The sequence below is a fragment of the Cydia strobilella genome, chromosome 2, assembly GCF_947568885.1.
Source record: "Cydia strobilella chromosome 2, ilCydStro3.1, whole genome shotgun sequence".
Classification (NCBI taxonomy): domain Eukaryota; kingdom Metazoa; phylum Arthropoda; class Insecta; order Lepidoptera; family Tortricidae; genus Cydia; species Cydia strobilella.
This window is the reverse complement of record NC_086042.1, coordinates 19,313,795-19,330,376: the sequence shown is the minus strand read 5'-3', so window position 1 is coordinate 19,330,376 and position 16,582 is coordinate 19,313,795. Positions and strand designations below refer to the sequence as shown.

The window sequence follows — 16,582 nt, the reverse complement described above, 5'->3', positions numbered from 1 at the left end:
AAGCTCTGAGTCTACGACCGGTACAAGTGCAGTGGATATCTACAAACATACTACAACGCGCGTTATATACAACCATATTACAAAAAAACAACTAGTTACAATAAAAATAACTAAAATAATAAGTAATTATAATTAATACTTTTACCATATTGACTATGTGCTCGACTGTGGAGTCCGCCTGGCGGCTAAACGCTATGAAAATCAGAATATGACGTTTCACGGCTGTTTTCAATATCAGCTCCCCACAACGACAACGACAACGCACTGCGCACATAGTCAATTAGGTACAACACATTTTTTACTTGGATCACATTACTTACGTAAAAAAAACTTAATAGAAAAATTAAGCAAAGGATAAAAAAAGTTATACACTACAAGAGTAACAAAAGCAAACGCGGATGAAATTATAAAACTTATAACCGTCACTGCGTAATATGTTTGGTGCCAACACCTTGTATTACAGTGTGGCGAAACTGGGTGTGTAATAACGTGGTAGTGTAATACTTTGTGCGGTACACTGTAGCGTAGCATAGACAAAAAACTATAGCACATATACCTACATAGTTGAAAATTGTAACGTGGAGTGGACAAACTAGTTTTTGGCAATTGAGTTACCGCGAAATATACGGCAGCCAAACAGCGCCATCTGTTATAGGTATCAACCGCCACAAAGTATATTCTTGAACGATATATAGTGTGTTATCCTCAGTTATTTTGTAATGCCCGTAGGTATACCAATCGGTTTATAGCAATGTGTAATGACCGTTAATGGTCCGAGTTAAATCGTGAGGCCTTGTTCGTCGTATGTTAGAAAGATCCTCTCGATGGCGGTGACATAGGCCGCCGTGCGCACGTCCAAACCGAGGTCGTATTGCTTCGCAGCGCGCATCACATTCTGCAAGGAACCAGTTCAAATATGATGGTCGTTGGTGTCTACGTGACACCGTGATAATGGAGATGGATGGCTATGACTAGACTGCATGATAAGCATTCAGCATTTTGTTAGGGACATGAAACAGATAGGTAATTGTAAAGAAATTAAGAGTCAACTACACAGAACAGAACCAATGTTTGAGAGCTAAATATGACGAATCATGCCGTTTCTCCATGAAGTACGAGGGTTGATCCGTATGCACCACCCCTAACCCTCTTACAATGAAACTACATTCAAGATTTATTTTTTATTTTTCTACATAGTCTCCCTCAACAATATTAGACTTATTCCATCGGTGCTCCAGCATTTCAATAGCCTCCTGAAGAAAAAAATGTCCGACCTCTGGAAACCACTCCTCCACAACAGATATCATTCCTCTACCTCATACCTCATATCATACCTCTTGATTATCCAAAAAAAAAACCACGTAAAAATTCCTTTAATTTTGGGAATAGCCTGTAGCCGCTGGGGGCCAAGTCAGGCGAATACGGTGGGTGCTCCACCAATTCGAAGCCTGCTTGGTGTATGGCAGCCTTAGCGACATAGGACGTATGGACGGTAGCATTGTCTTGGTGGAAGAGTACGCCACTTGTCAACTTGCCCCGGCGTTTCTCTTTAATAGCCTCTCGCAATTTTACAATTAAGTTTGCATAATAGGCCCCTGTAATAGTCTCTACCTTTTTCAAATAGTCAGCCAGGATTATTCCTTGAGCATCCCAGAATACAGACAGCATAACCTTTCCTGCAGACGATGCCACTTTAAATTTACGTGGTGGCGGAGAACCACTGTGTTCACTGCTTACTTTGAATTTTAGTTTCGGGATCATAGTGATGTACCCAAGACTCGTCCATGGTTACGTATCTATAGAGAAAATTATCTTTATTAGCTTGGTACATATCCAACAGACGCTGGCAAATCAATACTCTATGTCTTTTCTGATCAATGGTCAACATTCGTGGCACCCATCTTGCACTGATCTTGTTCATACCCAATTCTTTAGTAAGTATCTGTTGCACTACATGATATGACAAGCCAGTCTCTTCAACAATTTGTCTGATACGTATTCGCCGGTTTTGTAACACCATATCGTGAACTTTATTAATGTTTTCGTCTGGAGTGACCGTTACAGGTGGTCCACCGCCATGTTGGTTTTCACAACTTGATCTTCGGCACTTAAACTCTCGACACCAACGTTTCACTATGTAATAGGATACTGCACACTCCCCTACAGTTGCCACAATATCTTAATGGATTTGAGTTGGTGTAAAATATTTTTTTTGTAAATATTTTTTTACCGCCCACTGCTCAACAAAATCCATTTTCATACAAAAAAACCACGACTCAACAATTACAGTAAGCTGTAGCTCAATAATAGTTCGACATTTAAAAATGTTTTTTTTTAATAACCTCTAAATGTCTATAAACCTACAGCAAAAAGGTTTTAATAACCAAGTGACAGCAAAGAGGTCAGGGGTGGTGCATACGGATCAACCCTCGTATGACGCGTTCTGTTTCGACTTGCTAGGGTTGTTAAGCTTACCTACACGGCATCCACGTTGTCAAGTCAAGTCATACTTAAAGCGGCGTTTCTCTATAGGGTTATTAACGATTACTATAATGAGTGTACAGTGGTTTATAAGTACTGGATGCTTGAAGCAGCCCAAAAACCGAGCGCCAATGAGCTAACCTAGCCCGATCGTTGCAGTAAAGAAAGCTTAGTTGAAGTGATAAAGTAATAAGTCTTGGACTACTCGAGCCCCTCATGAGAGCATATCATGGCCGTGAAATTCGGTATTGGCTCGATTTTCTCTTTAGTGGCCTTCTAGAAACACTCAACAAGCAGAAACTTACATTGCAGGCCTTCGTCATCGAATACTCCAACCCTGAGTTGACGAGCAGCTCCTCGTTCGCGCCGCATATCATGGCTTGGAACATCGGCGTTGGCTCAATCGTCGCGCTGATGTTCGCTTTCTTAAGTGACTGCTCAACAGAATCTGCAAAATGTTGTGGCAAAATATAAACCTATTTTTTTTTTTTTTGAATGAATGCTACGAGAAATTTGGACAGGCTCTTGCTCTAATAGGAAAGACCTGCTGCATAGTGCGTACGTCAACATTTTGCGTCTGAAAACGAAAACTCATTTCTGGAAGCGCACGTGGTTAAGGTTCTTGGGGGCTTTCGAAATAAGGACTGTGTGTGGCGGTGAGGAGCTAGGATGGCCGGAAAGGAGATTCAGTAACACTGTCTAAAAAACCAATTATGAGATATCTGCCTACCTAACAACGCAGCCATGTTGGAATACTACCAGAATTTGATGTTGAGCTTCCCGAAACATAGTTGACAACTTTAAAGAAGTACATAGACGGTGACGCCATTTGTGTCGGTCAGCATCACGAGGGCGCTCTCGCGATCGGAGAACAACGCCTGTTACATAGTCTCAAAGCCTTGCCTACCTAACAACGCCGTATTGGAATCCTTCCAGAATTTGATGCTGAGCTTCCCATAGCTCACGTGGTTAATGTTCTTTAGGAACTCAAAGTAGGAGACTGTGACGCCCCCCGCGTTGGCTAAGAGGTCGGGCAGCACGAGGATCTTCTTTTCGCGGAGTATCGCATCGGCTGCCGGCGTCGTCGGTCCGTTCGCACCCTCGCCGATCATCTGCTCGAGATAACAAAAAAATATATATAATAAAAACTTTTATAAAAAAAAAGATAAACCGACTTCAAAAAGGATGAAATAAAATATGGTCCTTTTTAGGGTTCCGTGTTTAAGTATATGCGTTACCAACTGATATGTTTGAAGTCGGTGCCAAGCCAAATTTTGAACCATATATTCATAGTGATTTTGGTGCAATTCGATAAAGGCTGCGGCTATATAAGTATGTACGTTGGATTGCCTAACGCAGCGTACTACATTGGCGAACAACACGCGAACGCTAAGCAGCGCGGCACGGCGCCTTAATTAATCCTTTGATACCTATAGAAGTGTCCTACGTGGGCGATCTCTTTGCGAACGCGAACGCCTTGGGCCCGCCGCGCCGCGCCGTGTCGCTTCGCTTCGCGTTCGCGACTGTTCGCCTATGTAAGACGCAGCGTTACACGACGATAATAAACGAACTTTCTGTAGGTATTTAAGAACACACCTCAGAACAGAACACACGGTTGAACCTTCTTGACGCAGTTCGTACCATGCTTGTCGGTACATTAGTGTAAATCGAATGCGTTTATTTGTCGTCGTATTTTTTAAAGAGCATTTCTTACTAATTCTTGAACAGTCCATAGCACGCAAGTGTGGGATTGGGACTGAGTTATTTTCCAGAGGACTACATTTCAAAATATAAAACAATTCAAGGAACCTTCATGCCAAATTTCAGCTAAAGCGGTTCAGTTATTTAGCCATGAAAAGGTAACAAAGAGGCAGACAGAATTACTTTCACGTTTATAATATTTGTACAGTTGTAATTTATATACATAAAGCTCATTATTTTTGACTGGTATTGTTACTACTTGGCTTGGCACCGACTTCAAACATATCAGTTGGTAACGCATATACTTAAACACGGAACCCTAAAAAGGACCATATTTTATTTCATCCTTTTTGAAGTCGGTTTATCTTTTTTTTTATAAAAGTTTTTATTTTTCCATTTTTAGTTTTGACATTGTTAAGAGCGTGACGCGTGAATGAAAAACATAATCATGTTTAAATTCGTAAACTTTATTAAATAATCAGAATTTTCCTCGAGTCCGTCTGGGAAATCATTCCTGTCACTAAATCCATTCTCCGCCCCGCCACTGTCCCAATCCCTCAAACCCCCCGATCACTCAACCTCACAGCACATCAACCCCTGATCACTGAACCCCTCGACCCTAAACCACCAACCCCGAACCCCAGACCCCTTAACTCCTAACCCTAACCCACAATCCCTTAACTCCCAACCCCTCAGTCCCCGACCCATCAACTCACCTCCCCTCAACCCCCCAAATACTAATACCCGCTACCTTCACCTCTCATACCTACCCCTCACTTCTCAGTCTCTTTGGTTGTTTCCAATCCAACACTATCTACATCAAAAATCATCGTATGTGACGAGGGAAGTTCCACATTTCGTCCGTAGTCTTCATCATCAGTAGCCTTACCACGAGATTGACATTGATATATTCGCTATCGTGTGCGTAACTTACTGTTTATGCATGTCGCTCGTACTGGCATATTAGTGTACAAAGTTACGAAGACGCTAGCGAATATTTAGTGTCAAACTCGTGGTTAGGCTACAGTTGCACTACATCAAATTGGTGTTTTTTGGGAGGAAATGCTTGAGTTACTTTAGAAAACACCGAAATCACCATACACGTGCCTTTAAAAATTGAGGAGTTCCCTCAATTCCTCACGGATTCCATCATCAGATCAAAACAAAAAATGTTACGAAAACACCTTGGAGGTACTTCTTTCAAACAGAAAAAGAATTACTCAAATCGGATCATAGGTGCCGGAGTAATCGCTGAAATCATTATCATCAAAACAATCATCATCATCGGCTCCACTTCATCAAATTGGTGGTTTTCGAGAGAAAATGCTCGATTTGCTAAAGAAAACACCCAAATCACCATACATGTGCCTTCAAAAATTGAGGAGTTCCCTCAATTCCTCATGGATCCCATCATCAGAACAGCACCAGATTAATGTGGGACCACCTTGGAGGTAGTTCCTTTCAAACAAAAAAAGAATTGTTCAAGTCGGACCACGGGTGTCGGAGTAATCGCTGAACATCCTACATTAAAAAAATCATCATCACTATCATCAAAACAATCATCATCATCAGGTCCACTTCATCAAATTGGTCGTTTTCCAGAGAAAATGCTTAAGTTGCTTATGAAAACACCCAAATCACCATACATGTGCCTTTAAAAATTGAGGAGTTCCCTTAATTCCTCAGGGATCCCATCATCAGATCAGAACCAGATTAATATGGGACCAACTTGGAAGTAGCTCCTTTCGAACAAAAAAATAATTACTCAAATCGGACTACGGGTCTCGGAGTAATCGGTGCATACATAAAAAAAATATATATATATATATAGCCACAACCGAATACAGAACCTCCTCCTTCTATGAAATTGAAGTCGGTTAAAAATAACACACATGGATTGGTTGTACAAAAACAGCTACCTACTTGCTACTTAACGCCATAATCAGTGTGTTATTTTCAGTGAAACTTCGACTATTTTTTTTACTGGTCTGTAATGACAATGACTTTTACTTGACAGCAAAGAGGATACAATAGGATAGAGCGATACTGTCATAGTAAATTTTGTAGCCACAGTAAATTCACTGCCATCTATCGATACACGATTAAAACTAAAAATAAAAAACCGGCCAAGTGCGAGTCGGACTCGCGTTCCAAGGGTTCCGTACATTACACAATTTAAACAATGTATTTTTTATGTGAAACGTGAGTGAAATGTCTTTAAAAAACCCGTAGGGGTCGGATCAAAAAGTAAGTAATTAAGTCCGACACACGCTTGACTGCACATTTCTAATAGGTTTTCCTGTAATCTATAGATAAAAATTTATTTTGAGTATTTTTTTTCAAAATTTTAGACCCAGTAGTTTCGGAGATAAAGGGGGGAATGGTCACTTTTTGCCTATTTTCTTGAATAACTTCTGAACTGTTTATCCTAAAATTATAAAAAAATATATTTAAGATTCTCACAATGAGCTCTTTCATTTGATATGTTACACGATATAGTTTGAAAAACTTTATTTTTTAATTTTCTCATTTACCCCCGAAAGTGGCCCCCATGTTTATAATTCATTTGTTTACGTTACATGTCCGTCTTTGGGTCACAAACTTACATATGTATACCAAATTTCAACTTAATTGGTCCAGTAGTTTCGGAGAAAATAGGCTGTGACAGACGGACAGACAGACAGACAGATGCACGAGTGATCCTATAAGGGTTCCGTTTTTTCCTTTTGAGGTACGGAACCCTAAAAATAAAAATAAATGTATTTTTAATACAGTTGCTCAAAAAGTGCTACTTTACGTATCTGTTTAGCGTGCGGAAAGTTGGTTTTCGCGAACTAGTGCTTTTTTATTTCCAATTTTTTTAAATTTATTCTTGTTCCAATTCATGACTACTTATTGATGAGTATTAATATTAGTTTCCTTTAAACGTCGTAATCAACATAAAAACCTACTGTTAATGTAAGAATACGAAAAATATACATATTTCATATTTTATTACTTATCCTTTCATCATTATAACACGTCTATTTTTTTATATTGAATATTGAAAAACCGTTCTTAATAAGTTGTCTGAATGGAACGGAACGCCTGTCAAAGAAGAGGCGCTTTTTCTTTCTGCTTTAAGTTTCCAAAGACAACATTCGATATTGTTTTTATAAATGTACGATACATAAATAATCGTAATTAACGATATTTGGGTAATAATAGTACAATGTTTTAATATTTACAATTGTTTCTGTCTTATAGAACATGCATTTAAAAAAAAACATTCATTGAAGTGGGTTCAATAATAATAACACCCAGCTAAAAAAACACCTCTTCATAAAATAAAAAATAATAATAATAATAATAAAGTCAGCGGCAAGTCACCACCTGCCTCGATAACGTGTGTTAGCATTGTTATGGCAGGTGTCCGGACTTCTTTTCAATAGCCCAGTCTCATTGTCCACCCAAACTTCAATCCATAGACCGGTATACTGTTCACTTTTCCTACAATAGTCCCAATGCCTGTTGCAACCGGTTCATGGGTGTCTATTGTTGCACCTGTGAACGGGTTCCAGCAGGCGTTCTACATGACATTAAAGCTCTCCAAGGGGCCTCTACGTGTTGGATCTATATCCCCACGCAAGCCTATCAAAAGACCGGGATTTATAGGCCCGAGAAATCCGAGGAGATAAAAATAATAATAATAATAATATTGTCTTCGGTTACCGCGATAGTATACGCGATACAATCTGTTTTCATAGTTTTATTTCATGACCTATTCATAATGTCAAAGTCAATGATGTCACATAATTAATAATATAAAAGTTTCGAATTCCTTACTTGTTGTTTTTCTTATTTTTTCGCAACTGTATTAAAAAACGTCGTTCGATACATGCGCGGAAACGTCATTGTGTGTAATGACATACTTTCCGCACTAGCATCGAAATGTACTATTATATATGGATAAATGTTTTCTTTTTACTGCATTAATTATTTTTATATGATTTTGACCCATGTTCTTTCACTGATATGCGTTAAAATTGTTAAATAACAAACGAAACCGTCAACGCCATTTATCCGAGTAGGCCAAAGGTAGTGGCGCTATCTGATTGAGAATCAAATTTTCTTGATTTTCGAGGCACGTTTTTAGGGTTCCGTACCCAAAGGGTAAAAACGGGACCCTATTACTAAGACTTCGCTGTCTGTCTGTCTGTCCGTCTGTCACCAGGCTGTATCTCATGAACCGCGATAGCTAGACAGTTGAAATTTTCACAGATGATGTATTTCTGTTGCCGCTATAACAACAAATACTAAAAACAGAATAAAATAAATATTTAAGGGGGGCTTCCATCCATACAACAAACGTGATTTTTTTGCCGTTTTTTGCGTAGGTAATGGTACGGAACCCTTCGTGCGCGAGTCCGACTCGCAATTGGCCGGTTTTTTCTTAGACTGTATCCATCTATTACGGAGTTATATCTATCTTTGTTGACAGTATGATACGACCCTAAACTGCGTTTTTTTCGCGGTATCGGTTTTTGTAAACCTAAATGGGCTGCCCATGCAAACGTTCTCTGGTTGATTGTCTTATCCCATCACTGACCGACTCTTCCATGCAGTTACAGTGCTGCTACTACTGGCCCAGTTTATATAGTAAACACGAGTGAGTAAACCTATTTACTAGCTCAGTGGCATCGTTCTCATTCTCACCCGGCATTGGAGCTTGGCGGCGTTATCCTGGGTGATGGCCTTCTCTAGCGCGGCCAGAACCAGAATGTCGCACTTTTGGTACAGTAGTTCGGCGTCCGCTTCCTGCGCGCCAGGAAAACCTTTCGCGCTGCCCCGGTTGCTTTTCTTATATTTAATCAGCTCCTGAGGATATAGCAGAGTTAAATAGGTACCTAATTATTCCTAGCCATAGAAAGCCAAGCTAGCGTAAATAATGTTATACCAATCGCAAAACATTAATTTCTGTACCTAATTATGTGCTTAAAACTAAGCTGAAGTCCCTTCAGTTGATTAACTGAGCAAATAATTTATTTTACGAATCGATTTTTATAAGATAGGACCGTAGAACGCTTACCACAGGATCGATGCCCTCAGCTTTCGACAGATTGCAGTCGACCTCTACAACGCCTATGATTTTGACCCCTTGCTCGTGCAGGTATACCGCTGCGTAGCTGCCTACATTTCCGAAGCCTTGTATGATCGCAGTTTTATCCTGTTGTTGGAAATCGGTATCAAAATTGATCAAACGGATAGGACATAACAGTCAAAGTAATGCGGGAGTTTCGCGTTGCGATTGTTGCGAAATATATAGGCATGTACGCCGCATTGTGAATGAAGTTGTTGTTGGTCTGGTTGGTCATGCGCACGATACAGTCCTTCTACTTTGAAGCCAGCTGGAATGCCAATGAGCTGCATCCACGTCTCGGCGTGAATGAAGTGGTTGATAATCATGATTACGTTACAGCCCTTCGGCTCCCGCACCTATACAAGTAACCCTTGTAGCCAACGGACATGTTGCTTCTACCTTGAAGCCAGCCGGAATGCCAATAAGCTGCATCCACGCCTCGTCGTGAATGAATTGGTTGATGGTCATGAACACGCCGCGTCCCGTCGCCTCGACGCGCCCGTGAATGCCGCCGCCGTTGATCGGCTTGCCCGTCACGCAGGCAGCTGCGTTTATGTCTCGATAGCCTGCCAACCAATACGAAACTAACCAAAACAGTAAGGGTTTTATTTCCACTGAATAATGTAAGTCACTTAAGGGCGCATTAGAGAGTCGAGCAGCTACACTCTAACATAATAGTATAATGTATAAATATAATTCAGTTTTATAATAATACTAGCTGTTGTCCGCGACTTCGTACGCGTGGATTTGTATGTTGGTGGTTATATATTCTACATGAGCATAATATACCTATAGAACATTATGCAGCAAAATATATCAGTAGGGACGGTTAATAATTTGTTAATAATTATACAACGCATGAAATTTGTCTTTCACAAACTACGAAGTTTCAAGACCCTAGCTGAAAAAGATTGTTCCCGATATAATCCCTCTCGACCCTCTTAGAAGATTTACAAGTCCACTATTAAAAAAAAAACCGCTCCCGAAACTATTAATACAAACTTTTCAAAAACGGTGTGAGTAATCAATTTTCGTCTATTTTAATATAATGCCCTTTTTACCAAGTTTCAAGTTCCTAGCTTAAAAAAAAAAAATGTACCACATATAAACTTACATCCCCTTTTTAACCCCTTTAGGGGTTGAATTTTTAAGAACGTTAAAATAACTTTTTTGGAATCTTATACAATGCCTTTCTAAGAAGTTTCAAAGCATTTGTAATAGATTCACTTCGAACCCCTTTTTAACCCTTTTAGGGGATGAATATTTAAAAACGCTTAAATTACTTTTCTTGTATTTATACAAAGATTCAATTCCCGCACTCAAAAAAATATTTGATCTCCATACAAACTTTCAACCCCATTTTTACCACCTTGGGGGATGAATTTTCAATAATGCTGAAATAAGTTTTTTTCTCTTTTAATTATATATATTTCTATGAAGTTTCAAGTACCTAGCTTAAAATAAAATTAGGACCACGACAACATTTCAACCCCTTTTTAACCACTTTAGGGGATGAATTTTTAAACACGCTGAAATCACTTTTCTTGTATTCTAATAACATGCCTTTATGCAAAGTTTCAAGTCCCGCACTCAAAAAAATTTATGATCTCCATACAAACTTTCAACCCCTTTTTCACCACCTTAGGGGATGAATTTTGAAAAACCCCTTCTTAGTGGATACTAACGTCATAAAAACTATCTATTGTGAAAAATTCAGCTCTCTAGGTCCAACGGTTTGGGCTGGGCGTTGATTTAAGTGAGTCAGTCAGTTAGTCAGGACTTTTACGTTTATATATATAGACTAGCTGTTGTCCGCGACTTCGTATGCGTGGATTTGTATGTTGTTGGTTATATATTTTACATGAGCATAGAACATTATGCAGCAAAAGATATCAGTAGGGACGGTTAATCATTTGTTAATAATTATATACAACGCATGAAATTTGTCTTTCACAAAGTACGAAGTTTCAAGCCCCTAACTGAAAAAAATGTTCTCTATATAATCCCTCTCAACACTTAGATTTTTAAGACCACTATTTTAAAAAAAATGTTCGCTCCCGCTGCAAACTTTATTAATACAAACTTTTCAAACACGGTGCAATGAGTTTTCGTCTATTTTAATATAAGTAATGCCCTTTTACCAAGTTTCATGTTCCTAGCTAAAACGAAAACTTGTACTACATATAAACTTACATACACTTTTTAACACCCTTAGGGGTAGAATTATTAAGAACGTTGAAATAACTTTTTTTGTAATATTATACAATGCCTTTCTAAGAAGCCTTTCTTGAATATGCCTTTATACAAAGACCTAAACCTGTTCTGACCTGTTTAGTCCTGTACTCAAAAACAGGTTTGATCTCCATACAAATTTTCAACCTCTTTTTTACCACCTTGGGGGATGAATTTTCAAAAATGCTTAAATAAGTTTTCTTGCCTTCTAATTAAATACCTTTCTACGAAGTTTTAAGTACCTAGCTTTAAATAAAATTAGGACCCCTACAAATTTTCTACCCCTTTTTAACCACTTTACGTGATGAATTTTTAAAAACGCTGTAATACTTTTCTTGTATTCTAATAATATGCCTTTATACAAAGATTCAAGTGCCGCACTCAAAGAAATGTATGATCTCCATACAAACTTTTAGCCCCCTTTTTTATCACCTTGGGGGATGAATTTTCAAAAACGCTAAAATCAGTTTTCTACTCTTTTAATGATATACCTTTTTACGAAGTTTCTAATTCCTAGCTTAAAATAAAATTTGAACCCTATACAAACTTTCAAACCCTTTTCAACCCCTTTAAGGGGTGAATTTTTAAAATCGCTGAAATTACTTTTCTTCTATGCTAATAATATACCTTTATACAAAGATTCCAGTCCCGCACTCAATAAAATGTTTGATCTCCATACAAACTTTCAACCCCCTTTTCACCACCTTGGGGGATGAATTTTCAAAAACTCTGAAATTAGTTTTCTTGTATTTTAATAATATGCCTTTATAAGAAGTTTCAAGTCCCGCACTCAAAAAAATTTATGATCTCCATACAAACTTTCAACCCCTTTTTCACCACCTTAGGGGATGAATTTTGTAAAACCCAAGCTACCTATTGTGAAAAATTCAGCTCTCTAGGTCTAGCGGTTTGGGCTGGGCGTTGATTTAAGTGAGTCAGTCAGTCAGGACTTTTACGTTTATATATATAGATATTTCTACTCGTCGAGTATAATCTGTGTATTACAACTTCATATGCAACACTACAACCTTACTCTTTTCAACGTTGGATAGTCTATGGCACTTCCGACTCAAGCATAAGCATTTTATCGATACGGTTTAGTCAAGTATAAAAATTTTGAAAATAGAACTTCATACATTTCGATAAAATATTTATTGTTTAAGGAGACTCGATTCAATGCAAATTAGCCTACTTAAACACGCTACGTCGCATCTGCTTTGTGATTGGTTGGCCAACAAAAACATTTTATTTATGTTGGAGTAGAAACAATTGCTTCATAAGTCAGAAACGCGCATGTGACACCCTTCATATAGCAACATTCATACCCTACGAAAACAGTTTAGCGTTGCTTGTTAGTCTACGGTGGCCAAAATCGAGAAAAAAACTGTCTTAAAATTGAATTTAGCAAGGAGCAGGTATCAGGGCCTCATTAGTTACGAGGAGGTGTCGTTGACCAACCCGCCGGGGGCGCTAGGCCCGGCGGCCGGGGCGCGTACGAGTATGAAGGTATCGCGGGCTGCAGCAGCTCGCGTATAGCTGTATACTTTTGGTTTGTTTACCTATATGATTCTACTAGTTGAAAGTATTATTTTTTTGTCTCGTAGATAAAGTATTGTATACAATAGTGATATAATCAAGCTTTTCAATCTCGTACCTAACTTAAGCAACTCAGCAAGCTTCGTTGCTTAAACACGGTACTCGACTGAAAAGCTCTCTATTATATCACGATTGTATAAAATACTATTATAAGCAAGTCCATTACACGCAATAAGTCACATGTGGCCGTAATCGGCTAGTACTTCATAATCATCACCATATTGTAAGTAGGAAGTAGGTACATTATACCTATAGAAATACGCAGTCTTGGGTAAGTAGGTGTTTTTGTGTCAACACTACATCTTTAATATCTATGCCAAGGATCGGATACCGGTATTTTTTGTATAGGAACGAAACCGGTATTTTTTAGTTCTTTGTTAATTTTTTCATTTCTAATTGGATAATCTAAGAATACGAAGTCGTTGCCTAAAAACACAACTGAGTCCTACATTTGGAGTAGTTTTTGCAAAAAACAGGTTCCGATCCCTGATCTATGCACATAAGATTTGTACCCAACGTTTTGACATAAGTATCAACGATCCAGGACATCTCTCTGCCGGAGGTGTTTACATCAGGAGCGGGAACATCCACGCCTGCGCCTAAAACATTTCAATAATTTATTAATTAATAACGAAATCTTTCACCTACATATTGGTATAGGTAATAGTCTGATACTTCTGAGTAGGTAGGTACTCAAAAGTCTCAGACTGTCTAGTTACTCACCTATATAGTTCTTCTTGGCCAACTCCAATGTGTATCGACGGGTAATCCTCTGCAACTCAGCTATCGTATAACACTTCGGGTTGATACTCACTCCTGAAACAAGTTTCATGATAATACTTATTAACTCGTTAACTGTAGACTGTAGGTACTTACCAACTACCAATCTAAATTATTGTAATAGAGACCCATATGCGGGGCACAGAGAGTGAACGTGTTAAGTTGATAACTACCTATTAATCACGTTAGTCAAACTCAGGGCTGACCCTGAGGTCAACGTCGCGGTGTTGCAGCAAGAACCTCGATAGAAATACCTATAGAAATATGACTGACACTTTTTAGTCTTAACAGGCAAGGCGTGACTACGGGTTTCTATTTCTCTATCGCCGTGTAATGATTATTGGATAAAAATAACTGTACTCACCTCCTTTCGCCCCTCCAAATGGTATACTGGAGCACGCGCATTTATAGGTCATTAGCGCTGCTAGAGCTTTCACCTCTTCTAAGTTAACTTCATCCGAAAATCGGATCCCTATAGGGAAACATAATTAGCAATATCTGGGAGACCGAGCATTGCTCGGAAAACATATAAAAACTAAAAAATGCGCGTTTTCCCAGAGATAAGACCTAGCTAGATCGATTTTTCGCCCCCGAAAACCCCCAAATAGCAAATTTCATTGAAATCGTTAGAGCCGTTTTCGAGATCCCCGAAATATATATATGTATAATTGTATATACATATATACAAAGAATTGCTCGTTTAAAGGTATAAGATTAGCTATGGGTATCCATACCTATACCGATTTTATGTGCTTTCGGCAGATGCAAATCAATAAAAATGGATTCAAAAATCTCGGAAGTAGATGTTTTTATCAGGAAACCTAATCTCATCTGCTACACCCAGTTTGCAATAACAGGCCGACCGTGTTACAACTTAACACATTCAGTGCCAGTAACTCGCCAGGGGAGTTCTCTGTTCGTAGGCGCTTTACGCTACATACGGTTTTTCCCGTGTTATCGGCTACGCTCGTAGCTCGGGCTGGCACTGAATGTGTTAAGTACTTATTGCTCTTTGAGCCAGTAGGCCGAGCACATGATTGGAGCGACAGTATCTCGCCGCGAGATAGACTACCCGTCATTTACTAACTGTATGAATTAAAAAGGGACGGGTAGTATATGTCGCGGCGAGATACTCTCGCGCCAATCATGTGCTAGCCCGGCTGATCGAGGTTGCAAAGTTCTATACAATATCGTCTGAAGATGCCCAATTAATCTACAATGTGTCTAGCAGAAGACGTTAGAGTAGAGTACCTAAACCTAGGTCCTTCTCCGATACACTGAGACATTCCTTTGGTTCAATTCATCTTCATAAGTACCTAAGAGGTAGTTTAGTTAGAGGGACAAAACCGACCTCCTTTGCATGGCAAGCGGTGCACGCTGTGCTGGGAACGGTAACCCTTCACGATCTCGTAGTCTCCATTTTTGCGTTGAAGCGGGAACTCGAACTGAAGCGAGCTGTTGCACGAACCCATCACCTATTGAATTATGGGCCAAGAAAATAAAACACTGAACTTTGTCACAAAGTAGGACCCTATACAGATATACGAGAGCGAACCAGATCCTCGGCCTCACAAATGTCTCCGCACGGTTTCTTAACAGAGCGAGCACAAAGCCACCATTTGCCCGGGTATTCGGCTGTACTGGGCTGTACAGACTGCAGGTCGCAGGTTTAAGAATTATATGCATTTATTGATGATTAAATTTTTAGACTAGCCATTTGCGTTAGCCAGGTCTAGATATAGCTCAAAACTAGACCCACTGAGTCACTTAGAGTAAGTTCGTATATAATGGGAGATTGGTTTGAATAGTGTGTATTTGCAGTAGCGGCTACGGTACCTACGTAACCCAAACTGAACGTAGCTTGACGTGCAAAACACAGTACACACTGTGAAATCATTATTCTATAAGACATTGTACCTTTAAAATACCGGCCACTCGCTGCTTTCGTTTCTTCTCAGAAAGTTGTGGATGTTTCTTGAGGTACTCATTTAGAGCCGGCTCGACAACCTTCACGGCGTAGTGGTAGAAGTACTCCACCATTCTATAGAAACTTGGGTCCTTGGCCTTGCCCACTTCCACCAGCTCAGGGGGAATTTCGTAATTCCTCTTGCTCAACACCATTGGACTTGTGTATAATTTGTTGCGAAAAATTTGTCGAAATAACATGATTCGGATTATTTAAACGAGTTGTATTTACAAAAAAAAAATAGACAGTTTTACTTCACTGTCAATGTATATGACATTCCATAGCTTATCATAAGGTAACAAGATTTACAGAAATTAAAATAGACTTTAATGGCATAATATTAATAGTCAGAGTTTACACCTACGTGAATGTAAGAATTCTAGGTACCATTCAGATCAGACAATATTTAGCCAACTAGATTATCTTTCTGGTCTATCTATTCTATACATAATTATAATAATTACAGTGGTCCCGTAGTAGGTCATATGTCTCGGAAATCCATAGTGACTAGCGTAAAGTTTAGTTTTATGTTGTGCTAATAAATGCTTTTTCTTTCTTAAAGATTATCTACGGCAAATTATCAACTAAAAGCCATACCACCTGGACTATTTATATGTTTTAAATTATGTAATTGGGGTCAACGTGACCTCTTAATGTTACCAAGTTATTTACTACAACGAGTATTCACGGTAGCTTTTAAAAGTACG

General features: G+C 39.0%; 1 protein-coding gene across 1 annotated transcript; it reads right to left on the bottom strand.

The window, feature by feature from the left end:
• Positions 1 to 707: 707 nt before the first annotated feature.
• Positions 708 to 16,154, bottom strand: LOC134753179 (glutamate dehydrogenase, mitochondrial-like). The gene is made up of 11 exons (XM_063688980.1): positions 15,827 to 16,154; positions 15,261 to 15,384; positions 14,274 to 14,381; positions 13,853 to 13,945; positions 13,642 to 13,728; positions 9,701 to 9,867; positions 9,251 to 9,388; positions 8,878 to 9,039; positions 3,389 to 3,593; positions 2,787 to 2,929; positions 708 to 895 (listed from the first exon to the last, which is right to left on the bottom strand). Exons 1-11 carry the CDS (start codon positions 16,073 to 16,075, stop codon positions 779 to 781), a joined length of 1,593 nt encoding a protein of 530 aa, XP_063545050.1. The 5' UTR covers positions 16,076 to 16,154; the 3' UTR covers positions 708 to 778.
• Positions 16,155 to 16,582: the final 428 nt, after the last annotated feature.